General features: G+C 47.0%; 1 protein-coding gene across 2 annotated transcripts in view; it reads right to left on the bottom strand.

Moving 5' to 3' along the window:
- APPL2 (adaptor protein, phosphotyrosine interacting with PH domain and leucine zipper 2) overlaps nucleotides 1-26,203 on the bottom strand; it is a 697,737-nt gene that overhangs the window by 247,853 nt on the left and 423,681 nt on the right. For both annotated transcript variants that reach the window (XM_069629945.1, XM_069629944.1), the window contains exon 9: nucleotides 12,090-12,172. In XM_069629945.1, the coding sequence (XP_069486046.1) occupies nucleotides 12,090-12,172 (83 nt within the window). The remainder of the gene's footprint in view (nucleotides 1-12,089; nucleotides 12,173-26,203) is intronic.

The raw sequence follows: 26,203 nt of genomic DNA on the forward strand, positions 1-26,203 counted from the left end.
TTGAGGCGGAGGAAGGGTCTCAGGGAGGCACTCATTTTCTACCCCTGTTGGAAACCATTTCCGAAGAAGGAAGCGTAGGAGAGATAACGACTGGTGTTTCTCTAAGGTAACCCTTTGGTCATTTCAATTCTCGTAATTAATCTAAATTATTACAGTTAGCAACGCCTAAAAGAAAAAGAAAATACTGGGTCTTCCCAGGTGCTGAACGGTTGCCTTAAAGAACTCGATAGTTCTAGGAGATACCATGGACGCAGCCCAACAGCAGCAATTAGTTTCTGCTGTCCAGTCTTTGACTGCGGAAGTGCAGGCATTAAAGCAGGAAAATGCATTTTTGAGACAACAGGTTGGAAGGGTACCTAGTTGTTCAGAATTACCTCCCGGTCCTATTCCAGGGGGTTTATATGATGGGAATCCCCACAAACTTAAAGTCTTTATCGAAGCATGTACTGTCCAGTTTTCATTTAAAACGGCCTTCTTTCAGAATGATCGTGACAAGGTGGGACATATGATAGCTAACTTGACTGGACCGGCATTGGCATGGGCTACACCTCTGGTTGTGACAAACAACGCTCTGCTTGACTCCTATCCCGCCTTTCTGAACAGTCTTAGGTCCATGTTTAGCAGACAAGAGATCACTGTTTCTTCCCAAGAGCAATTATTAGACTTCAAACAGGGATCACAGGATCTACTGTCATATATCACCTCTTTTAAACAGCTTGCTGCTGGAACCTCTTGGGCTGATGATGCTCTGATAACACATCGCCCGGTTACCCTCGGGTTTGGTGCGCGCTATAAATAATAAACAAACAAACTATTTCGTAGGGGTTTGAATGAGGAACTTAAAGACGAGGTGTCAAGGGTGTCTCGACCTCCCAACCTAGCGGAAATGATTACATTAGTGATGCAAATGGACTACCGTCTACAGGAAAGGCTCAGAGAGCGACGTCGAAACCGTTCTGTGAGACCATTTACTATGCACCCTTCTAGTCCTATGAAAACCCCAATTGATGAACCTATGCAAATAGGGATCACAAGAGGAAGAGGTAGACTCACCTTGGAAGAACGTAATCGACGGAGGGCTAAGGGCTTGTGTATGTATTGTGGGTCCAAGGACCACCCAGTACAGGATTGCCCCCTCACCCCTACCAAACGACAGGGAAACGCTTCCTCCCAACCGCTTGGGGAACCGCGGCTAGGGAGCCAATAACAGGTTCCTCATCCATGTCAGTAACTTCTCAAGTCACAGACACTCCCGATCCTCCCATGATTGCCATACAGGTTTCATTGGAATGGGGCACTTCCGAGCCAATATTGGTTCCTGCATTGATTGATTGCGGAGCCGCGGGAAATTTTGTAGACACCCATTGGAAGAATGACAAGAATATACCATGCTCCCTCAAAACCATTGCTGTTCCAGTAGAATCTGTTGATGGAAGTCCACTGACTTCCGGTCCTATCCGGGAACAAACAAGACCTATTCAAATGAAGATTGCTTCTCATCAAGAGACTATCGTATTCGATGTCATTCGCACTGCACATTATCCCTTGATATTGGGATTACCGTGGCTCAGAGCCCATAATCCATACATCAATTGGAAGGCCGGCACAATTTTTTTAGGATCGGAACATTGCCTTACTCACTGCCTTTCTGGTGGAGCGTTGGGGTTTTGTTCTACACACTCCGTCCAAGAAAGGAATTGCACTACTTCGGTGTTACATAACATCCAGGAAATACCTCCTGACTACCAAGAATTTCAAGTAGTATTTTCCAATTCTGAGTTCGCCGAATTACCTCCCCATCGTAGAGATGATTGCGCCCTAGAGCTAGATCCGGGTGTTCCAATCCCCTTTGGGCGCATGTATATACTTTCAACACGCGAACGGGAAGTCCTAAAAGAGTATCTCCAGAAGAATTTACATAACGGCCTCATTCAGGAATCCACTTCTCCTGCCGGCGCCTCACTGTTCTTTATCCCCAAGAAGGATTCGACAGAACTCAGACCATGTGTAGACTATCGGGGTTTGAACAAGATCACCACTCCGGATCGCTACCCGATGCCACTAATCCCAGATATTCTAGAGGCAGTAAAGGGTGCCAAGATATTTACCAAGCTAGACCTACGCGGAGCTTACCATCTTATCCGAATCCGCGCAGGGGATGAATGGAAAACCGCCTTTCGTACTCCCTTGGGCCACTATGAATACAAAGTGATGCCATTCGGACTTTCCAATGCACCAGCTGTTTTCCAACGTTTTATGGATCACATATTCTCGGATATCCTTCTACATACCGTTATAGTCTATTTGGACGACATACTGGTCTTCTCAGTTTCCATATCGGACCATATCCGACATGTGAAGGAAGTATTACAGAGACTGGAGGAGAATCATCTTTTTTGCAAACTAGACAAATGTGAATTCCACAAGGACAGAGTGGCTTATCTGGGTTATATACTATCCACCGAAGGAGTTGCCATGGATCCCAGAAAGGTCTCTGCTATAACGGAATGGCCAGTTCCACAGTGTGTTAAAGACCTGCAGAGATTCTTAGGTTTCGCCAACTTTTATAGGCGTTTCATTCCCCACTATTCAGAGAAGATTCTCCCTATGACGGCTCTCCTTAAGAAGAATGCAAAGTTCTTTTGGTCAGACAAGGCTCAAATAGCCTTTGAGAGTCTCAAGGAAGATTTCACCAAGGAACCTATACTCCTGACCCCAGACCAAAACAAGAAGTTCATTGTAGAATCGGATGCCTCGCATCATGCTGTAGGTGCCGTACTACTGCAAGAAAATGAACAAGGAGAGGAGTGCCCTGTGGCCTATCTATCTAAGACACTCTCACCTTCAGAGATCAATTACTCGGTCCTCGAAAAGGAATTATTAGCTATTAAGAGAGCCTTTGAGGAGTGGCGCCATCTGTTACTAGGGGCCAAATTTGCCATCGAAGTACGGACCGATCACAGCAATCTCCGAGCCTTACAATACTCTCAAACCCGAAATAGTCGCCAAGCTCGTTGGGCCCATTTTTTTTCGCCCTATGATATCATCTTCTCCTTCATACCGGGAAGAGTTAACCTCAAGGCAGATGCATTATCCAGAAAGGATTACAACTCTACCACTCCTTTCCGTTCCGAACCCTTGTTTCCCAAAGCCAGATTTTTGCAGGAAATCACCACCTTTCTTCAACTGGTAGCTATGGATACCTCTCGATTTATACAGGCCAATCCACGGTTTGCCGCTCTCTGGAGGCTTAACTCCTCTCAAGGAAGCCTCTATAGAAACAAACAGTTATTCATTCCCTCCGAAGAATTAAGAAGAGTGGTACTTCAACTCTGTCATGATTCTCCGATGGCAGGACATCGCGGTATGACTAATACCAAGGATTTGATTCAACGCCATTTCTGGTGGCCAAAGATGAGCAGAGATATCAGAGACTATGTGTCGGCATGTGCCATGTGTTTACAAACAAAGACCCCTCGGTCGGGCCCAGTGGGTCTTCTATCATTGATGCCGATTCCTGATCGACCTTGGCAGATAATTTCAACAGATTTTATAGTCGAACTCCCTATCTCAGATGGTTGTACGGTAATCATGGTTACAATCGAATACTTTACGAAGATGGCACACTTTATTCCTCTACCTTGCATTCCCACTGCAGCCCAGATGGCGAAAGTTTTCCTTTCACGCATCTTCACGCTCCATGGGCTTCCAGAAACTATCATCTCCGATCGTGGTTCCCAATATACTTCACGTTATTGGCAACAGATATGTAAAAGTCTCAAGATCTCCCGAGCATTGAGTTCTGGCTTCCATCCTCAAACCAACGGCCAGACGGAACGACTGAACCAGACATTGGAGGGCTATTTGCGCTGCTACATCTCAGCTTCACAGGACAACTGGGTTTCTCTATTACCATTGGCGGAGTTTGCCTATAATAATTCCCGTCATTCCGCTCTGGGTTCCAGTCCTTTTTTTTGCTCATATGGATTTCACCCTTCTTGTTTTCCTACTGGCCTTCCTTCTTCGTCACGATTTCCAGATGTGGATAACCTACTTCAAGCTATCCAGTCAGGTCATTTGGCGGCCAAATCCTCGCTACTTGAAGCTCAGGATAGAGTCAAACGGTTTGCAGACAAACACCGTTCTCCAGCACCCTCCCTGAAGGCGGGTGATTTGGTATGGCTGGCCTCTCGTTTCTTACCACGGCATCTGGTCCCATCCAAACTGTCTCCTAAATATTTCGGACCTTTTCCCATTCTGCGGAAGTTGGGTTCCTCTGCTTTCAAACTCAGGCTTCCTCCTTCTTGGTCCCGGATTCATCCCGTGTTTCATGTGTCCCAACTAAAGAAGGATGTGTGTGATCGATTTTCAAGATTGAAGAATACTCACCCTCCTCCGGTGTCTACCCAGTCGGGTCCTGAATATGAGGTGGCGGATATTTGTGACTCTCGCATCTTTCGAGGTCGCCTTCAGTTTTTGGTTGATTGGCAGGGTTATTCTCCTGCTGACCGTTCCTGGGAACCTGCATCTGCAGTGCATGCACCAGCTCTTATTCGCCGATTCTTCCGTAACCATCCGGGAAAGCCGGGGGCCCCTGCCCTTCGGAGGGGGCATACTGTCACGCCCCTGCGAAGACCATGGTCACTGTGGCATAGATGGTCTATTAGACGGATTGCGGCCATCTTTACTACCAAGATGGCCGCCGCTACAGAGGGTGTGGGTCTAGACGTACACCATGGCCGCGCGGTGGAAGGACCGCCCCCCGACGCCGGAGCCGGTTCATCTGATCCTGCGGACAACGCGCGGATGCGTTGCTACTCCTCCACAACAACGCTTCGTGAGTTCGATACTAGGATCTATTGCTTACCAGAGTGTGTGTCATTCCTTCTGTGTAACTCTACCCCTTTTTACTCACCTGTTTTCAGACCTGAATCCTTCTCTCAACTTTTGCACAACATCTAAGACTCGAGCGGATTTCCTCAGCCCCATTCGTTTCGAGCTGAACCTCACTGATCGGTTCGCTAGTGAGACTCCCTCCCTGGCGTGCGGTACGTGAAGATAGATATTCAGTCCCTAGTATACCCGGGGATAGATATAGATCAGAATTGACACCTAACCTTGTTTTACCTATGCAGAAGCAGGGAAAAGCAGGGTACGATCTGCAGCATTGAGATATGAGAACAATTCTCTTCCTGGGACGCCCCCGAGGTTACTCCTGTCCGCGTCTCATCGGGAGACCTGCAATCTAGCTTGATAAGTGGTTTCCCCATTTCAATCAGGTACTCCTCATTTCCTCTACCCATATTCTGCCTTCTAATATCCTTGCCTCAACTTACCACTTTCCTCTGTCTTTATTCAGACGGCTCACCTTCAGCGGATATTCTGGGTACCAAGAACCTCGCCAGACAGACAACATCTATCCAGGGGCCATCAACACAGGGTTTTCTTCCCCAGAGGGTTTCCCTGGAGTCCTTCCCCTCCTTAATCTTTGTATTTGAGGCGGAGGAAGGGTCTCAGGGAGGCACTCATTTTCTACCCCTGTTGGAAACCATTTCCGAAGAAGGAAGCGTAGGAGAGATAACGACTGGTGTTTCTCTAAGGTAACCCTTTGGTCATTTCAATTCTCGTAATTAATCTAAATTATTACATGGCGTCTGATTCCATTACTAGATCCGGACTGCCTCCGAAGATGGCTCCCCCATTCCAAGCATCCATGTTCTGTAGCCACCACAGTAATTCTGTGTTGGATTCCTGATCTAATGGTACCAATTGGTGGTATCGAAGGCCCTGTTGCAGGTGCCTCATTTTCAGTCTCTGAAGTGTTCTGTAATGCAAGGGCCCTGGGAAGATGGCCTTTATGGGTGCTGCTAACAATCCCACTACTCTCGCTAGAGTTCTCAATGAGATGACTTGTTTGTCCAGGCATATTCGTATCTCTCTCGATGTCTCTTAGCTTCCTTAGGGGAAGCTCTATGGGAACTTTTCTGGTGTCTACTATAAAACCCAGGCAGTCGATCCTTCTCATAGATGACATATCTATTTCTCCACGTTCACCAGAAAGCCTAGAGATGTGAGCAGTTCCTTCACCCACTCTGTCCGATATTGCAAGGTCTCTTTGCTGCTCGCCATCAGTAAGAAGTCGTCTAGATATAGAATGATCCGTATTCTCTTTTCTCAGGCTGCTGCTGCTACTGGTCTCACGAGCTTGGAAAAGGCTCAAGGGGCCGACGCAAGCCTGAAGGGCATGGTCCTGAACTGCCAAGATCGCTCTTCCCAGTAAAGCTAGCAAAGGTCTGTGTTCTTTGGCTACTTGAATCAGGTATGCGTCCTTTAGATCTAATCTCGTAAGCCAGTCTCCTTTTCTCAGGGTATCCCTCAATTGAGAGATACCTTCCATTTTGAAATGTCAGTATACTACCCATCTGTTGAGTTTCTTGGGGTTTATAACCAGTCTTACTTTCTTTTTCCTGTGAGACAGAAACACATTGCTGATAAATACTGGTTCCTGACTGCAGGGCTCGATGGCCCTCTTGTCTGCGAGCTGCTTCAACTCCTCTTGGAGAAGTGATTGCTCTTCTATGGCCATGAGATTAGGTCTTGGTCTTCTCTCTTGTATTGGGTACCCTACAAATTCTAGGTGTAGGCCTCCAACGTTCTGCAGTACCCATGCATCGCTGGATAGCATGCGCCAAATTATACCAAAATCTATGTGTCCTCCCCCGAACTGGCGGGTAGGCTCCGGGTCTCACCTGTGTTTGCTCCTTAGAACCACCTGGCTCCTCAGCTTCTTCGTCCTCTGGAGAATCTCCCCTGGTTGGGAAAAAGGACTCTTGCGAACAGGACTCTCAGTAATGGGCTCTCAGGCCCTGAGGTCATCGGATGGATGTGAATCATCCGGCAGAATGACCTCTGTATCGGCCGGTCCCAGCAAAAACTCTACTTGGGAATATCTTCTTTATGGTGGCTTGCGCCTTCTTCATAGATGAGTACATCCCTACAAATCTCCCCATTTCTCTCCCGAACGGGTCACCAAATAACAGCCCTTGTGCTGATTCACCTGCTTCGTACGAAGCAAGGTCACTCAGTTTAATGTCTATTTTTAGAAGGCGTCCTCTCCTCCGCTCAGATCATATGGCACAGTTTGCGTTGCTTAGGAGGCATACTGCTCGTGGCACCCAATTTGCCCGAGTGTAGCTAACGGTCTGGAGAGGTCCAGTACTTTTTCTTGACAGCTCTACCAGGCTCTGTCCATCCCTTTCATGGGATCATTTGCGGACTTGGTGACGAAAGCCAGCATCTTGGTGTCGAGCTCTGGAGCTTCTGCCACTTTTCATGCCAAGCCTAGTCTTGGGCATTCTGCCGTCATACGCTGTTCTCTTTATCGAGGGCCTTGCATAACCTTTGCGCCATGTACATTGCCACTCGGGCGATGGCTGGCAGGAAGACGATTTAGGGTTTGTAATGTTCTATGGGCTGAACATCCGTCATATCTGAGCCTGGCCCTTCCATATGTTTTTCTTTGTGTGCCGTCTTGCTGCCCATAGGCGTTACCCAGTCTTCCATCGGCTTATTCTCCTCTCGTGAGGGGGTAGAGGCTCCCTGTGACTCTTCACCTGGCTCTGCATCAGTGTCAGCCACATGGTCTTCCCCTGGGTCGGGGGTCATGAGGTATGGCACTGATGCCCTTTGGAGGAAGGCTTCTTTTAGTTTCCTAAAGGCGCCAGCTACCTCTGGGGTCCTGTCTTTCACCCCTTCTTTCTGACCCGGGTAGTCGGCAAGGCTTTCCTCTTGCTGGTCGTGTTGCTCCCAGGCGGGCTCTTATTGGCCCTTGTGGACGTGGTAGCTGGCTTGTTTGTGCGCCCTCTCTGGGTTTCTTCTAGGAGGGATTCTCGAGTGGACGGTCTTTCTTGGATGGGTCTTACCCCTTCTACCACTGCCTCAACCAATGAGCTGCCCCGCTCTGTCTTGAAGCCGAGCGCTAGCTCCTGCGCTTGCTCCTCGTCTGGGGGGTAATGTGCTGCGTGCCTTTGTACATGGATGAACAGGTTGCTTCTGCACGTCCACTGCCCAACTGGCTGAGTATGAGGCTGTGGCTAGAGCCGTCTGTGAGGCTGCTTTTTCATATATATATATATATATATATATATATATATATATATATATATATATATATATATATATATATATATATATATATATATATATATATATATATATATATATATATATATATATATATATATTTCTGAGCTTTCACCCTTCTGCTCGTAAGTCTGTGTGGTCCTCCTCTATGGCATTTTTATGCATTGCAGCTTCTGTTGCTGTTGAATGCTGTTTTAACTTGTGTGCTCAGTGTATTCTGAGCCGTTACTCTGCCTCTGTGCAGTTTGTGTCGCATATGCAACGTTCCTTCGCTTTGGCTTCTCCCTCCCGAGGGAGAGGGCCGTTGCTCCACTCGCTGAAAGCGCGCTGCTCCTCTCTGAGGTAAGAGGGTCTCGCTCGGAGTTCTGCCAGACGGAGCAGGCCCCGGGGCGCGCCAATAGTGTAGCACGGGGTCCGCTCGCTCGTCAGCTCTAATTGAATATGTTAGATCCGCCGCGGAACCTTGCGATAGTTGTCCCTCACTGCGCTATACATTCTGGGGTATATACTTGTTCCCTCACCTGCTCAGCTAGCTTTTTAAGTAAAAATTCTGCGTTTCGGCTGTAAATATGCTCGTTTCACATGCTACATATTCTATGGCATAATGCACTACCCACATGTTCAATTTAGCTAAAGTGAGGCTTTATATTAAGAGGGGTACTTATCTTGCTGAAGAGCAGGAAACGAAGAGGAAGAGCATAGAGTCAAGACAGGAAAGATGGCCACAAACAGGAAGTGGATGGGCTTCAGGGGAGCCTTTATAGACGGGTACATGTAGGTTCAAAAGAAAAAAGAAAAAAAAACGAGTTTTGGAAGCATTTTCTATTATATTTTGTTAAAACTGCTGAAGAGCACAAATAGAGGTTTAAGCATAATGCTTGCCTCCTGTCTTAACATAGAATACATGGTTAAAGGAAGCAGCTGTGTCACAGAGGAGTGGTCACATCCTATCAGGAGTGGAAAGGAGAGCTGAAAAGGCATGGGGTGCATATATACACACGCTTACTAAGCTGAAGAACATGGCGTGGTTTGGGCCACACATTCAAAAAGGGGACCCATTTATGGACACTTCAAAACAAAGAAACAGAATTGTACAAAAATGTCGCCCTCATTTGTGCGCACCCGCAGCCACTGCAACTTTGGGGGCACACAAAATAGCGACTCACGTTAATGCACCCAAGAAGAGCGGGGTTTGTGGGGGTGTCTCCCGCTTACCATTGTGGTAAATTGGAGGACAAGAAAGTAAAAAAAAAAAAGAAAAAAGGCACCCTGCAGCATCAGCTCCAACCCACATAAGTGGGAGGAACTGATGCCGCAGGAATAGCGAGGACTCGGCTGCACACACAGAAGTGTGCGCCACAAAGGTAAGGGAGCTCGATGAAAGGAATGCGGGTCGGGGGACACCTATAAAGTGATCCATTTGATCACTGCGTCCGTGCCGTAATTGCCATCGTCATTTTCATTGGCGCAGTGAGTACAGATGAGCAGCGTCCTAGCCACGCTCACATCATTGGTACCAGCCCTCCATTGGCAAATTAATCATTTCTTATCTGGTTGAAAGATTAACTGTAATGCAAACAAATAAATGTGTCTCACTGTAGGGACTACTGTTTTAGTCCAAAGTCCCCTTTCCTCCATACTTTGGGCAGTACCGGCTTAGTGGGTACTGGATCATAGCCTAATCACAACAATGAGTGCTTCACAAAATAGCAGGTGTATGCAGGAGGCACATCGAAGCCAGCCCATACCTCCACCCCCTGCCACACTCCTTCACCCCAGTCATTTCATCCATCAAAAGGACCCAGAGGACTAACTGCATTTTAAGTGGATGAAGAGAGGACGTAATGAGGAAAGGGGGAGTAACATTTCCTTACTCCTACACCCCCCCAAAGTACTCCATATATAAGGGAGAGTATTGTGATCAATCGTGTGATTCAGTGACTTCTCCCAATGGGGCACCCTTTCCCTCCGAGTCTAGGGAGGTGAGCCCGCTATGCATTAGCTTCCCTGGGGGTAGAGGCAAGCAAAACGTTACCGGGAGACACCCCCCATCCACACCCCACAAACCCCCCCATTGCAGACAAGGACTCCTGTTCTGCACAGGAACTCTGAGGTACTCACTCACAGACCAACAGTGACAACTAAGCTTCAGAAAAAACAGAAATATCAAGATACTGTGTGTTTCTGTGCTATAAAACTACATATACTCTAGTAACAAGAAGACTAAGAAGAAGAATGCTGGAGTAATACAGAACACTGAAGCACCAGAACCTGGGAAGAAGTGTGATCGAGTGATACAGAACACAAACGAAAGAGAAGAAGGACTGATCATACACTGGGGAAACTACACATCATAAAAAGAGAAGGAGGAGCTCTAAGAAGAGAAAGAACCCTAAGAGATTCAAACCTGCATTGGAGAGAGAGAGAGAGAGGGGGGCCTGGAAGATTTCCGTCAGCGGTATATAGACTGAGCAGATGGAACCTAATGGAACCCAAGGATTGGGTTTGTTGACATACAGATGTTCTGCGATAGTGAACATTAGATCTGTTGAGCCCAAGCTGCATACAAGACTCTTAAAGGCCAGGTGATTATAAGTAACCATTTCCCCATCCTGTCATCCAAAATAAACTGGCGCTCTTTAACATTAAGGACCGACACATACCTCAAACTCCTGAGGTATAGGTTGTATGAAAATATTTGTATATCATTATTCCCTTATTCCACATTTCCAAAATACCCACAATATCCAGGTTACTTCTAATGGTCCAGACATCTCTTCACGTCTTAAATAGAACTTCTATTCACTTGTCCCGATAGGCAACATCCCAACCAACTCCCCACTGGCCAACAATCTGATGAACCCCAACCGTTCCTATATCCACACACTGCTTGATTAGCACAAAAATCCAGTCATCCCTGTGTTAGACCAAACAATCCCAAATCTTTGCAATGTGTGACATTTGCGCTCATCTGGTCATGGTTTGGACCTTCTCAGCGCAGCCTCCCTAAAATAGATGGCTGGAGCTCATGGACCATCTGTTTATTGTTGGGGACCATGCATATGGCAGCAGTGTACACTATACCTCAACATAACTACATGCTACAATTGAACATGTGAAGACTGCAAACAAATGCTTCTTCTGCAGTGGGCGACCATATTGCAGAAAACAAACAGGTAAAAGATGGCTAGAAATGCACGGGCGTGTTTTACTTGTTCTCAGAGATATGTCAGTAGGAGGAAGCGTGTGCTATAGTGCAAAGCATGCCTTGAAACCTACATACTTTGTGTCGAAGGGGTTTATTGTGGCAATATGCCCAGAGGTTATATGCCCCACAGGGTGGGCCCAGCACCGAAGGGCATATCGCTATTAGCGCCCCTGTAGCATGCTACGCGGGTGCGAATGGTTTTTAAAGTAAAGTGCTCTCTTTCCGTAACAGAGAGGAAATACTCTACCAACATGGCCACCAATGAATAGGAAGCCGGGCTCACTATAGAGCTCCTCTTACATTTCCATAGCAGCCAGAGCGGGGCCGGCAGCAGTTGCGGCGGGACTCGCTGCTGCACCGGTCAGGTAAGTGAGATTGGGGAGAGGGATTTAAAAAATAAAAAGCAGGGTTGAGTGTGGGGGTGATGGAGGAGGAAGGGGGAAGATGGCGGGTGGGTGGTGAAGCCAACCATCACGCGGCATAGAACACAGGCTTTCACTGGTAGTGTCCGCTCGCGTTCCTAGCCACCTGAATGGCTGCCCGTCCAGGGTGCTAATGTGAGCTTTAAAGGCCATTAGTCGAAAATGTTCTGAAATGTCCTTTAACTGCATTAGAGGGTAATATGTGTCAATGCTGCAAGCATTCGATCCCGATTACTAACAAGGATATACAACACCGTGCTCAAACCCCATCCACAATTCAAGAAATAGAAATATCCGTTTGAGGCAATTTCCTTTACCTCTGTACCATGTTCGACACAGACGGCAAAAAGCCGTCCATCCTTTTGGAAAAGACTTCAGCTCCTTTCTTGAAGAATTGGATCTGCAATAAAAGAGAAACATTGTAAAATGGCGGCTAGATCTTTCCTTTGTTACACCAACGGAACATCTGGGGTTCATTGACAACCGCACGCTCTCGCCAACAGCTCGCACTGGGAGCAGATCACGATTTTGCCAAAAGCTGTGGCATTGCCATTATTAAATGAAGCTACTCTGGTACCCAAATTACGTTCTGCAGACTTTTTTTTAAAGGATATTACTAGCAAAAGTACCCGTTCTCTGAACGTGTTCTGTAGACAGACATGGTAACACTCATCAATTGTTGAAAATCAATGATGCTGTAGGTAGATGCTCCGATTCGCTTAATGTGCTTTGCACCCTGACGTAAACTGAACTGAGAATGGGCGTGTGTGTGTGTGGCTGGCTGACATACCCTGTGCAGATGTTGCGGGGGGAGGCGAGAGTTTGTGTGCTGCTACAAACTGGGACCTTCTGTGGCCTTTCCCAACCTGCCGCCTCACTCTGGCGTGGTGCAGATTATTGTGGTGCAAATATATCAGAAACCGTGCATCCTAGTGTCTTGAAACGTGGTTTTCGAGCCGTCAAGTTGTGTTCCTCGTGTCAGGCCCGGTCCTTCTACGATCACAGTGATGTTTCATGGATTTAAAGTAACCGTCTCAGCTGTGAAGGTGCTGAAATCCGGGGAAAACGGTCGGGTGCCGGTCATGTGCGGAGGGACCCGACAGGTTATTATGCAGAATTTGGTGCAGATTGGTGAAACCGTGTGAATTTGTACAAGGAACAACGCTTCACCAAGCCACAAACAAATTCAGAGTTTTTCTGAAATCCGGGGAAAGGGGTGGGGTGTCCAAATGTTATTCTATAAGGAACAACGCTTTGCCACAAACCCAGCCACCCACACATTTTCACTTTTATAAATATAGATAAGTCGATGGAATTTTGAGGGATAGAATATTACAGTATGTACAACAATGTGTCATGGGCTTGTCGATCTCATTTAATATCATTACCACTACTTGCAAACCAATTGCTTAACCCAATTTAGGAACAGACTGTTAATGACAACATGTTTACTTTTGAAATATGCATTGAAGATGTGACCAAATAAATCCTTGAACATAAACAAGTTACTTATAGGTCTAGGAAGTCCCTACACCCCAAAGGAGTTACTCCCTGTTGGTCCAGGCTGTATTACTAATTGGAAGCTCCTTAAACATCCATCAACGACTGAAAATCAAGGAGGAGACCGCGCCATGTCCAAACCTTTGCAAACTGTTAAATTGAATAGTAATTAGAAGGTCTAGGTGGAGGTATAGATGGAGGTATGTAGAGGAATGTTTATGTCGAGATTACAAGTTGATCTTAAAATCACTTCCCGCTCTCCTGAAAATAGTTTCTACTCCGAATACAGCAAAAGAAGGAAAACTCACCATAACAATCGAAACGCTAGCGGAATTGCTGAAGATTGGGGCTTACCCAGAGACCCTCCTTTCTACAGGGCCTCATTGGAGTGTCGCTTCATACGGTCAAGTGGTCACCAAGCCTCGAACCACTAACACTGCTGCTATGTGAGGTGTGGCAGGCCCGAGAACGACTCGCTGGCTCAAGACGTACTCCTGAGTGCAGCAAGAGCCTTGCAATGTCTCAGGGACATTACAGGACCTGCCTGAACCATATTAACACCTTGGGCCCCCTGAGGGGTGCCAATTGTGTTTTTATAATTAAGGGAAAAGAGCCGACACATTTCCTTAAAGGAAAAACTACAAATATGGTTGCAAGGCTAAACTGAAAGGGGAATAAGGGGTCCTTTGGAGGTGGGTGGGTTACGTGTTAAGGGGGCCGGGGCACTAGGGCCGTAATCAAGATGGTGGAAAGCTGGGGGAGACATGCAGGTAGTCAAGACAATGAGCGCGGTCACTAAAGGATTCTGCACGTGCGCCCAGTCACCTGATTGGCCAGATTTTCACTGGGTGCTATTACCAAGTAAAAAAACAGCATTTTGGGGGGAATTTTAACAGAAAAGTGGGCCATTTGAGTAATGGGTGACAATAATAATCCCCCAGATTGATTGGCGTAAAATTGAAATCTCCCTCAAATGTCTCTTTGACCGGTATCGCTCTCAGCACCAAGATCCTCCCTTTGTGGACAGGTTCCCATATGGTCCACTTCCCTCTGCTGGGCCCTGGCTCAAAAATGGCACCACAGCCGGCACCAGAACGGAGGCTCCAGAGACTGGCTTTTAGATTTATGACCACTTCCCTACATCTCACCAGACCTGCCTCATTTTGCTCTGCAATGCCCAGATGTTGACTCATTCTGCCAGGACCTTTCCCTGGCAACTGTCCTTCATTGTTACCCTTTTATAGCTCCTGGTAGGCCTCCTTGTGCTTTGTCAAATGTTTATTTCTGCTCCCACCTGCGAGGGGCTCACAAATGAGGCGAACAACTTTGTGAAGGTTTTTCAAAAGATGCCATTTTATTAAATGAAAGGGTTGATGAACGCCTCACTATCCCTACCCTGACGAGGATTTCCCTGCCTAAAATAAACTAAAGGAAAAACTAAGAAAAGATATTTGCCCCTCACACTTGTACATACAATTGCTCAATGAAGTAATGCATGGCAGATCCAAGGCAATAAACATAATATGACAACAGGCTCTCCTTATAATCTGGGAGAATTCCCCCTTCCCCAGATTAAAGCAGGATTCTGCGTCACAGTTCCAAAAGGAAAACCCGGTTTGTAACAGCCTCTGCAAAACAGGTCTTCAGAGGGCAAGCTTCCTTCTTTCGCGCTTTCCGCTACACAACCACTGCACTTAAAGTTTCTGGAGGCACAGACCCTCTCGCAGAAAACAGTAGGCGGTCCTAACTGTGGTACCAGCGTCTTCTCCCTCCATGGATCACACCGCTCTTCCTGCTTGACAATGGCCCGAGGGGGCCTTTTAAGTCTCCCAGTGTCCCTCAGGTGTGGGTCATTTCTATTAACAATCTAACTGCTCCTGCAGTATTGTTCCTCTTTAGCTCTCTTCCTCATCCCAGTACTTCAGGAATTATGGGACTTTAAGTCCCTAATGCCAAAGTTAGTTTTTCTGGCTTGATTTTCATTCTTAAACTAATTTCTGTTCCCTGCATCATTCTTTAAAGAAATATCATAAGGACCAGTCAGCAGACTTGATTGAAAAGAGGAATAAAGTTCTTTAGAGTTTAAACCGTTATTATTCACAGTCTTCCTTTCACTTTACCTCTGGGAGTTAGGGAAGTCTTTAGCTTTATAAGTCTCCAGGGTTATGGAAGGGTTTTTTATTGCTCCTGATGCCTAGGAATAGGTTATTTTTTTTACACACATTTTTATGTTTCGTTTCTGGAATAAAAAGATGGTTACGGCCACACGCCATTACAGATGTTGGTAGGGAGGAGACGTCGTCGTCTTTAGAGGAAGCTAAATACTGCGTCTCGCCCCACGGAATCCTCATTCCCCTGGGCCCGGTCTCCTCCCAGGTGGTCCCGCAGAACACCACCCCCACGGTCAGGAAGCATCTGCCATTTCCTGGCCACCTGGGAGGAAACATTAGGCTCCATAGGATTCCTCACATACCTCACTCTGGCAACCTCAGAGTGAGGCATGAATGTCCCTCTCACCTCCTCCATTCCACACATCGCTTCTCCAGCTGCTCCTTTTGGCACCTCCTCTGTTGGTTTCCTGGCAAACTTTGCTAGAGTGCCTGGATGGGCAGGGAGAGCTGATGCCACTCTGGCAGCTGCCTCGCCTCAAATAGCTCTCCCGGTTTCTGTGCCAGAAAGCAGTCATCCGGTGTTTTCTGCAATACAATTTCCCCAAACAGAATGCAAAGTGCTTTTCAACTATGGGCTAAGATTAAAAGGGCCCTATGATCACTTACTGTTCGTTCCCTACCACACCCAGCAACGATCTGTGCATTAATCCTTAAATGATCAGATATTAATGTTCTGCAAATGTGGCAAGTCTTGGACTTGTGTGTTGTAGGGTTGACCAGTGCGTTCTCCTCACACAACCTCTGGGAGCCATTGGCTCCCATGGACACCCCCCTCTGATCCCCATTTACTCCACCCCCACCCTCAAGTCACCAAGTACAGGAGCCATGCCTATGTCTGGGCTAAGTGACGAATTGCAAGTATTTGCCCCTTTTCCTCCAAGGAGATCCCATCCCTGTGAGGATTGGGGGGTGAGCCTGCTCTGCAAAATTGCCCCTGCCCCTAGGGGTCGAGGCAAGTGGGAACTCACCGGGAGACATGGACTTCTGTTCCTGTGAGGAACTGCCTACACCAGCAAATTTAAATGCATACATGGGACTACTCAACAAGCCTAAGAATGTGCCATCCTTGTCTTGGGCTGAAGGAAATGCAAGAATAAGCCCAATGGCACGAGAAATGGAAGGTCTCCAATAGAAATGCATATTTAACTGTGCCAAAGATGAGAGTGGAACCTGATGTACCGGGGAAGCCACCTGACATTACGCTGGCAGGAGGCAGAGTGCAAACTAGTCGCAGAGCCCACGACTTGTGGAGAAAGAGAGGACGAGATGCCAGAGAACCAACCTGTGCAGATGCAGGAAGAGTATCGGGTCAACCGAGAGAGAGAAGCAAGCAGCTCGGTGGTGGCATGACCACAAGATGGACGCGGTGGGCAGAATGCCCCAATATGGTCGATATCACCTGTGAAGGATGCGAGGCTCACTTCCAAGCAGCAGTGCGGAGCAGAATTTCCACACGGAACCGTGAACATGAAGGAGAGAAGCGGACGGAGAGAAAGAGAACAGTCCTGAGCGAGAGCAGAGCCCAACCATCAGCCCCTACCAAGTAAGAGGTACCCGGGAGAGCGGGAGAAACAGGACGCCCATGGGATATCGCCATCACTCTGAGAAAGCCTGTCACATGATCAAGAAATCAGGGCTTAAGTTATGTGCTAGGAGTTGGAGACAAATAACGAATAACAGGCAGGCAACAGACTTATATGAAGCCGTCACCTCATCCCAGTACAAAAGAAGAGTTATCAAATACACAACAAAGTCAAGTAAGAAGTAAAAAGCCTAGAAGAGAAATGCTGAGTTCCCCAAGTGTTGTATGACCAATGATTAACGAGATACGAGTAAGGTACAAGTTACTTACCTGTAAGTGTTGTTCTCCAGCATGGGTCTGGCATGGATTCACATGCTCATGAATATTCCCTTGCGTAAGGCTGGGATTCCACGGTAAAAAGAAAGCAGTTTACCATTTCAACTGCTCAGTGTACTTTGGATCATACTGCCCCCAGCCTATGGCACGCATCTTCCTAAGATCCACCCCTGGGGGCCATCTTTAGATTTCTCCGCACGTTTCAAGTGTTTGGAGTCCTGTGCCTTGTCATTTTTTGCAGTTTTTACTATATTCAAAGGTTTTTCATCCATATCTTCACACGATACTACCGGCAGTGGGGACACGTTATTGGCGAAGATAGTCTTCTTCATCGGCTCTTCTCTCTGTTGTGGCGAAAAAGAGTCTCTGCAGGTCCTGTAGCCTGAAGAATAGTTTCTTGGAGGATCGGCACCTCAAGTGCCCCTATTGTCTTCACCTGGATCACGGTGCAGACCGATACGACATCTGCCGTGGATTCTCGTTGAAGACTAAGAAGTATCACCACCATAGAGTAGTGGCTTGGATAGAGCAGGAGAAGGCCCCCGAATGCAGTCATGCCTCATGCAGGACCAGCAGGTCCCATGAGCGTACTACCTCTGGCAAGAAAAGGTTGAGGTCCTTTCAATACACAATTGGATCTTCTTTTGGATCTCCTTCTGGGGAGATCCAAAAGAAGGCAAAACACCACGCTCCGTCTGCTCCTTCGAAAGTTGCTGTGGCTGCCGGACGATGTTCGGGAAGGGGTCGGTCACCGTCAGTGATTAGCCTGCCAGCTGGTGGGTTCCCTCCATCTCCGAAGCAGTCCTTGACCCCTTCTAAGCAAAAGTCCTAAAAAGGACAGGCCTCTGGGAGGCGACGCAGGCTCAGTCAATGACAACCCCTACATTAAGACCTCATGCTGGAGAACGGAATACTCAACCCAAGGGGCAAAAAAGCAAGACACTTAATCAATACGGCCGGAATATAACCAGTCAAATCAGATAATTTATAAGACTGAGGACTGATGAGAATAAAAGCTTAAAAAGGAGCAAAAGAAACACTTTCAACTACTCCCAGATGGAAGGCCTGGGAAGGAACTATAAATAATAATCTGCGTATTAAAGGTTATCTTCAAGGACATTCTAAAAAGGAGACCACTGAAGGTACGAAAAAGAAGTACTGTTGAGGAGCTACAAGTGTTGATCACAGAAACGTTCTGTTCTACCAGGAGGGCGTATAATTCAAGGCAACATTGAGTGAACTGGATGTGAGGTCAGGAGAAGTCAAATCATTCCCTTAGTCCATTTAATTTAGTTCACATTAGCGGGAGGGCCAGATAGGATAGCTTGGACGTCGGGCAAATTTTCTTTTGTACTTAATGGACGAGCAACTTTAGTTTCTTTAAATACGAGGGTACTCCCTTTAGTGATCAAGAAAGTTTAAAAGGAATTCAATCTTGTCTTCTGAGCGCCCGACTCCTTCCGACCCGGCCCAGCAAACTTACACTACCCATTACAAGCTCTCTGTGTGGACTGCACTTTCCCTCTTCCTGACGCCCCCCCCCACCCCTCTCCCATCCCTCCCACCACCCGTGATTGGTCTGTGCATCTGTGCACAGAAACACAATGCCAAGGGAGTAACTCTTGCCTCGTGGGGCTCGAGCACCTCCCCATGCCTCTATCCCGCCCACCCCCTGATTGGGTAGCTGCAGTACTTAATAGTCCCTCCCGGGGCAGCCCTGTGCCCGGCAGCCCCTGCGACTAAGGGCCCCAAGGCAAAGGGCGGCTCTGACATTGGCGACTCCAAGGTGGGTCAGCAGGTGTCCGCAGGGGAAGCCAATGAAGCCAGCAGTCAAGAGACACCGACAAAAATTGTAAGTGTGGCATGGGTGGGATGTAGAGCAATTACTCTACTCCAGAAAGCTCCCGCTACTCTAACTTACACTTCCATAAGCGAGACTCACACCATGCATTCTTAGAGAGACATGTGACCACAAGCCTAAACCTATTCATGGCTGGACAGCAAACATTGCCTGCATCGCAATGTTAACTAGTACCATACCTAGAGAGAACCATGAAGATTAGCCTGCGTCGCGTCTAGATAGAATTGTGAATGTTAGCATACGCCACACTTAGATGGAGTTCTTAATTTAATCTGCATCAAATCTAGATAGAAATGTGATTCAATGATTGACATACGATTCACCTGCCAAACCTGGACCAAGCGCAAAATCATGAATCAATAACCAACTCACTAACAAACTCACCCCTCTGCATACACCTCTCAAACTCTAAACAAACACAACCACAACTGTATAACACAACAAACCGCAGAAACTTCACTACACTGCAACAACAAAACAAAACACACAGACTCGCACAACAGTACACGACTGCTACCAAACGGAAAGCACCCCAAGCCCAGCTAACGGATCCACCGGGCTGAGGCCGCCAACAGCACATCACTGCTCTCTTGCACTTCTCCAGCTTATTCCCGCTAACTCACCCCTCCTTCCCTTTTTCAGAGCTGCCAGAGCGCCAGGGGACCACTCCGGTGGTGATAGTGTGCGGTACAAATATCCTTTAACATTAACGTTAACATTCCCCTCCCCAAGCTTCAATTCCTCCAAATTGAGAACAAAATAAAACATAACAGTTCCTGATAGGCTTCTCAGGGATCCCTTCCCCGAGCATGTGCCTCGCTGGTTCAAAGTAAGTATTTGTCTTTGTTAGGTCTCACAGCGTTTCCATCCCCAAGCTTAGGCCTCTTTCATGGAACACAAAAGTTCAGATTGTCAGGATGCGTCTCCTTTTAATCACAGTTCTTTTAGGGGTCGCATCGGAGGCTTACGAGAACGCCAGGTTCTTTGCTCCTCCTTTGCGTGACCACTCTGATGAACAACCCCTCTCCTTTTCTCCTACTTTCACCATACTCTTGACTTTCCTTTGTTGGCGATTTCCTGACCCCCTTTTCACACTTTGTGTCTTTCATACTTCCCCTTGCTTTCTTGGGCGCACTTGCACTCGTTTCTTGCTCCTTTTAGCTTTACTGTATCCCTTGCACACTCTTCCCTTTTCTCATGTTCACTCACACCATTTTCCGTTTTCCGGGTTGCTCATACCCTTCTGTGTTTCTTTCACTTCAAAGTTCCCCTTCTTTTCTTATCACCGGGCCTCCACTGCATTTCACTTTTAACGTTCATTTTCTCCTTTTAATTGCACGCCTCTTGCACATTGAATCATACTCTTGTTTCTGTCTTCTTTCCTTTAGTAACGCTTGCAATAATCCTTTCTTTACACTTTGTCCTTTCATGCCGCTTGCAACAATGTTTCCATACTGCTCCAGCCACCCGCATGCTACAGAGTTTCCCTCTTTCTTTTCGCACAAAACTCACCGGTAAGTGCAGCGCTGGGAAGCAGTCTTCCTTGTGTTGCTTGGGTTGAGGTCAGGGTCTCACCAACTGCCCCTCTGACATCCTTGGGAGCGGCACACATCCCAAGGGAACAAGCAGTTAGTTAAACGTGGCCAGCAGCCCACAGAAGAGTACCTCACTCCAGCACCTTGGATACACGGCTCCCTGACCACACTGCACCACCTCTGGCATACAGGGTCAGTGTCTTGACACTCTGTTCTTCTCCTGATTCTCCCAGCCTTTCTCACTGCTTCCTTCTGCTGCTTGGCTCCCATGCTCCACACTGCATCTCCAGCTCGTTCTTTGGTCTGTACAAAACCACACCTTTTATACTAGAAAGAAGAGTCAAGTGGAGTCAGGTTTATGTCGTCAAGTGTTAATTGCCTGACCCTGACTATCAGTGGGAGAAACTAATAGGAGTTGGCGCAGTCTTCCGTTTGTTTCTCAAAGTGTTTCTCATAGGTAATCCTCACTGCTCTTCCTTGTCCCAGTATATGATGGAAATGGGGAGGGGCAGAAGGAATCGGACAGGAAATATCCAATAAAGGGGGTGGATTTCAGGGTATATTGGGAGAAGGGGGAATACCATGTCTCAGGTGATCCACCCTCGCTTGTCCACCCCCGGGGTCGGGATCCAAAAGTGATGGCCCTTCCCTGACCATCTGAGCAGAGGATCCCCGGGGGAGTAGGCGGAAGAACAGTTTCAGGATTCTCACAGCCCTCACCTGTATGTTACACTTGGAACACAAATCACGTTCTCTTCTCCCCTTTCAATGAAGCAACTGATGGGTAGAATATATCCTATGCTAAACCTTATATTGGAAAGTCCCAAGTCTAGAGTCGATGACTACCTCTCTAGCCATTCCCAAAGCTCGTTCCCAGTATCCAGCGTCCAATGGCTCACAGATCCCTCTCCCAACCGTCTCTCAACTTGCTCAGATGCGACACTGGCTAGCCATCTATATGCTGCGGAGCTCAGCTTTCCTCAAATTATTCCATTGCCACCAGTCTCAACAAAGAGGATTTTTGAGGGGAGATCGGCTTCTTCTCCTAACTGTGACCTAAGGGCATGTCGTAGTCGCATATATTGATATATCATGTTTGACGTCACCCTGAAGGTGATCCTCAGGTCATGGAATGATCATATACCTTCTGCATTCATTGCGTCTCCCACTGCCAACACCCATTTCAAAACGTCCCTAAACTGTCTTGTGCTCGGGGATCAATTTGTTAGCCCATAGGGATTGATCCAAAGCTTGCCGACTCCCAAACCTCGTCTTGTTCATGAGGCTCTGCCATACTTTGAACACCAATGTTCTCGTTTGAGGGAACTCTTCCGGACACCACCTCCCAGATATAATTTTCCTGGGGATCCAGAGCCACATTTGAGTTCTCAGAACTCGCAGGGTCCCCTTCCTCCAGGCTGAACCAGTCATTTGCAACTACCAGTTGAGTGATCCACTAGTTGCTTCGTAATTTGGAAAGGTCGAAATTGCCATCCCAAACGGAGTTCATTAGTGTATCCAGGCCTATCCTAGGGGTTGATCAGCCCAAACACATTTTTCTTAATTCTCCATCTAAGTTTTTGAAGTCTGTAGTGGTTATCCCATAAGGTGAGGCTTGAATGATATAATGAAATTAAGGAAGCCTTGCCCAGCTTTTGTGAGGATTGCCCACCTTTGATATCTTTCAATAAATTGGTGACAAGTGAATCCCAATTCAAGTGAAAGAACTCATTCAGAGACCTTGTTATCACCTGTAACACACGTGTATGGAGCGCGATATAAATAAAATATATCATAACACTCAGCATCTTTGAACCCAGTTTCGTTGAATCGGGACATCTGCATGCTGGCTTCACCATACTCAACTTGCTTAGAGCTGCTACTGGACCCTCAGTGCTACTTCTGGCAGTAGGAACCTCCAAACCACTTGCTGCACTTTGAGCCATTCAGACGTTGGCTTGATCCATTGCTGCGGGTTGCTGCGATCAACTCAATCAGGGGCTGAACATTGTCAGAGCAACTGACTCTAGCGCCGACTCGACTGTTGGAAGCCAGCCAGCATGCCAACTCAACCCAGCAGGACCTTTTTCTCACCAGAATTTTGAAAGCCATAGTATCGGTGTCATACGGGGACTCAACCCATAGGGAGTCTGCACCATCGAATGGTCTCAACATTGTTTACCAAGGGGATGTAAAAAACAAACCAAAAGTAAAGTGTGTTTACGGTTTTAAGAAAACCTTTAGACGCTACCACATAAAAGTGTAACTTTACTTTGTATTTTACCCATTAAAGATACATTAAAAGAGGTTACAATTATTTTATCAAGACCTCATTTCATCCTTCAGCCACACTATTTCGTCACAATATTAACATGTACATTGCAAAATCCTCTTATTGCAGAAATTAATCTCCGACTGTCTGCTACCCAGGAGTGGTGTTCCACCAACAATCTCTACTTTAATGGCAGTAAGATGGAGATTCTCCCCATCGGCACACCCGCTCCCTCCTTTCCTGTCACTTTCTGGCCGGCCTCCCTTGGCCCTCTTCCTGCTCACACTTGTGAGGCTAAGAACCTCAGCGTCATCTTCGACTCCACACTCTCCTTTTCTCCTCACATCTCTGACATTTCTAAGAAGTCAAATTACCAACTGCACCTCCTCAGAGGTATTCTTCCTTTCCTCTGCTTCCCCCAGATGCTTACCGTCTCTAGAGCTGTGGTTCTCTCTAGGCTGGACTACTGCAACAGCCTCTTTCTAAATCTGCCTACTTCTACTTTCCGCCCTCTGCAACTCATCCAGAACAGGACTGCAAGACTGCTTTTTGGCCTCAAGCCCTGAGATCCTATCTTTCCAGCTCTGAAATCTCTGCAATGGCTCCCTGTGGCTGCGAGGATTAAGTTCAAGACCCTCTGGCTTGTTCACAAGGCCTTCTGGGGCCTGGGACCTCAATACCTCTAACTCGCTCTTCGTAAATATCTTCCTACTCAAGCTTTTCGCTCCTCCACCGCAAACTCCCTCAGGGTCAGTCGCTTCTCCATGCAACAAGTTGGTGGTAGATCTCTTTATTCAGCTGGGGCCTCCTGTCAGGATTAGTCAGGCGAGTACAAAGGCAGCGAATATGGCAAGGGAAATGTGCACTAAATCACACAGTGAATAGCTTCGAATTAAACTACGTGCACACAGGAACAACGACTCATGTATGCTAGAACCCAGGAGTGCAAATAGAGTGTGACAACAAAACCAATATATGAAAAGGGATGTGGGGTAAGCACCTGACCGCAAGGAAAGTCGGCAAGCGCCTTACCCCCAATTGCTGTTACAGGTACTGACAGCGCTAAACCCACGTGGAGGGCAAGCAATGACAGGATCTGTGAACTAACACTCTTGATGGTATTAAATAAGGGAACTAAAGAACTGTACTCACGAGGACGAGATAAACCTCTTGAATGTCAGCTAGCCCACGAATCCTGTTGATGAAACTGGGACCCAGAAAGGCTAGAACAGCAATGGGAGGAAAACTAAATACCTAAGTTGGAATAGTGATTACAAATTAGTGAGGAAAACATAAGCATTCACACAGGAGCTAGCTACAACCGCACACCACACCTAATAATCAAATGGGAAATAAATGCAGAAGTGCAATGGAAAACATGGAATGGATCCCAATAGAAAGTAAGGATCAGGAGCAGGGAAAAACGAAATAACCAATGCAAACTTCTCCCTACCCCTCCAAGGAAAAGACAGGAAGCTAATCTAAGAGGAAGGCTAAGGCATACGGGTTTACAGCAGCAAAGGACAGAGTCAAAGAAATATAGAACACAGACAAACTGGGCTGCATCTAAAAGGGGAAAGCACTGAGAAATGCTGCCTGCAAACAGAGGAAGACAAAAAGGGAATCAAGGGAGCAGAAATCAATTAGCGCATGAATCCGAAATTCAGGGCGGAGGAACAAGAAAACAGGAACAAGGAACTAGGTACAAAGGCAAGGAACAAGGGACTAGTCACAACAGGAACACTGCAAACGATGACCAGCGCTGGACTGAAGTAAGACTGAGGCTTTTAAAGCTGCTTAACGAGCACACGCCTCAGGTGTGCTGATTGCTGCACCTGCAGCCACAGCTGTTACCTATCCTCCACCCAACCTTGTCCTGCAAGGGTGGAGGTGGAGCAGTGGGCCAGGCATTCTGGGAAGCATAGTCATTTGGTTAAAGAAGTATGCTGGCTGCCAAAAACCTGGAATGGATCCGGAAGGGAAGTAGCTTGGAAAATAGGGATTTAGCGCTCCCAATTCATCACAGCACTGTAGCATAAGGTTCGGAGGAAAGGTCCAGTAGGGAATAAACCCCAAATCATGCCCCCAAGTGGTGGGAACGGGAGCGAGTCGTGACACCTCCCTCTGGAACAGCCTCCTTGCCTCTCTGAAACTCGAGGAGACCCATCTCCGGTTCCGGAAGCACCTCGAGACCTTCCTCTTTGCTTCTGCCTTCTCTTTTTCTCTCACCTGCCGATTTCCTGTCAATACTACACTGGTCACCTGGCTACCCTCTGATTTCGGAGCGAGATCCCTACCCACCCAGTTCCACACCTACACTGCCTCCCAGCAACCCCCATGCACTTCGATCTGTATCTGTAACCTTAAAGTCCCCCTCCCGCTATTTTGGACATGTGCTGTCTGCACTTACCCTTGCACCTGCCACCTGCATTTCTTGTTATTGTTTTGATCACATGTACAGCACCCCCCCACCCTCCTCTCCTCCCCTACTGTTACGCAATCTCAGTGTCACTTGGGCTAGTAAGATCGTTGTCTGTTCTCCCTTCTTTGCCTCGTCGCACCTTGAAACACTATATGGCATTTGTAACATACCTATACACTTAAAATTGATTTCCACTCATGGCGCGAATCCAGAAGTCATCTATTGAAAGACTTCTTAAATCAGACACAAATCTACCAAATAGGTGTTCTCCAAGACCTCTAGGTTTAAATCACTCTGTATATATGGTTCAATGTTTCTAGTTTGTGCCTCTTACTGCACATATGGTACCATCTTTAGCCGTGGTCCCAATGCCTCTATTGTTTCCAAGAAATTCAGTTTACATTTCACGAAGATTTGTCAAGTCTCCGTCTAGAAACATTTGTAAATAAGGTTGATCACAACAATATGTATGACGGCATATATTTGTAATATTCCTTAGAGAGAGGTTAGTGATCTGAATTAATTTACATGCAGAAATAAAAGGGAGCCAACTACAATTTTACGAACCACTTATTGAGACAAACTTGCAACAAACTCGTCTTCGCATAATTGCTTCTGATGTTTTCAAGCTCACAGATCAATTTACCAGCCTAATGTCTGATCCCGCATCGCAAAACGGATTGGCTAGATCGAGCTATATCCCCCTTCTTCTTGCTTTTGTAAAACCTGAGAAGAACTTCAACCACCAAAGTAATCAGCACATTCATGAATACAATGCGACCCTTGTTGCCAAACGCAGACTTGTAAGAAAA

This window comes from Ambystoma mexicanum, chromosome 12 (genome assembly GCF_040938575.1).
Source record: "Ambystoma mexicanum isolate Mex_15411 chromosome 12, UKY_AmexF1_1, whole genome shotgun sequence".
NCBI lineage: Eukaryota > Metazoa > Chordata > Amphibia > Caudata > Ambystomatidae > Ambystoma > Ambystoma mexicanum.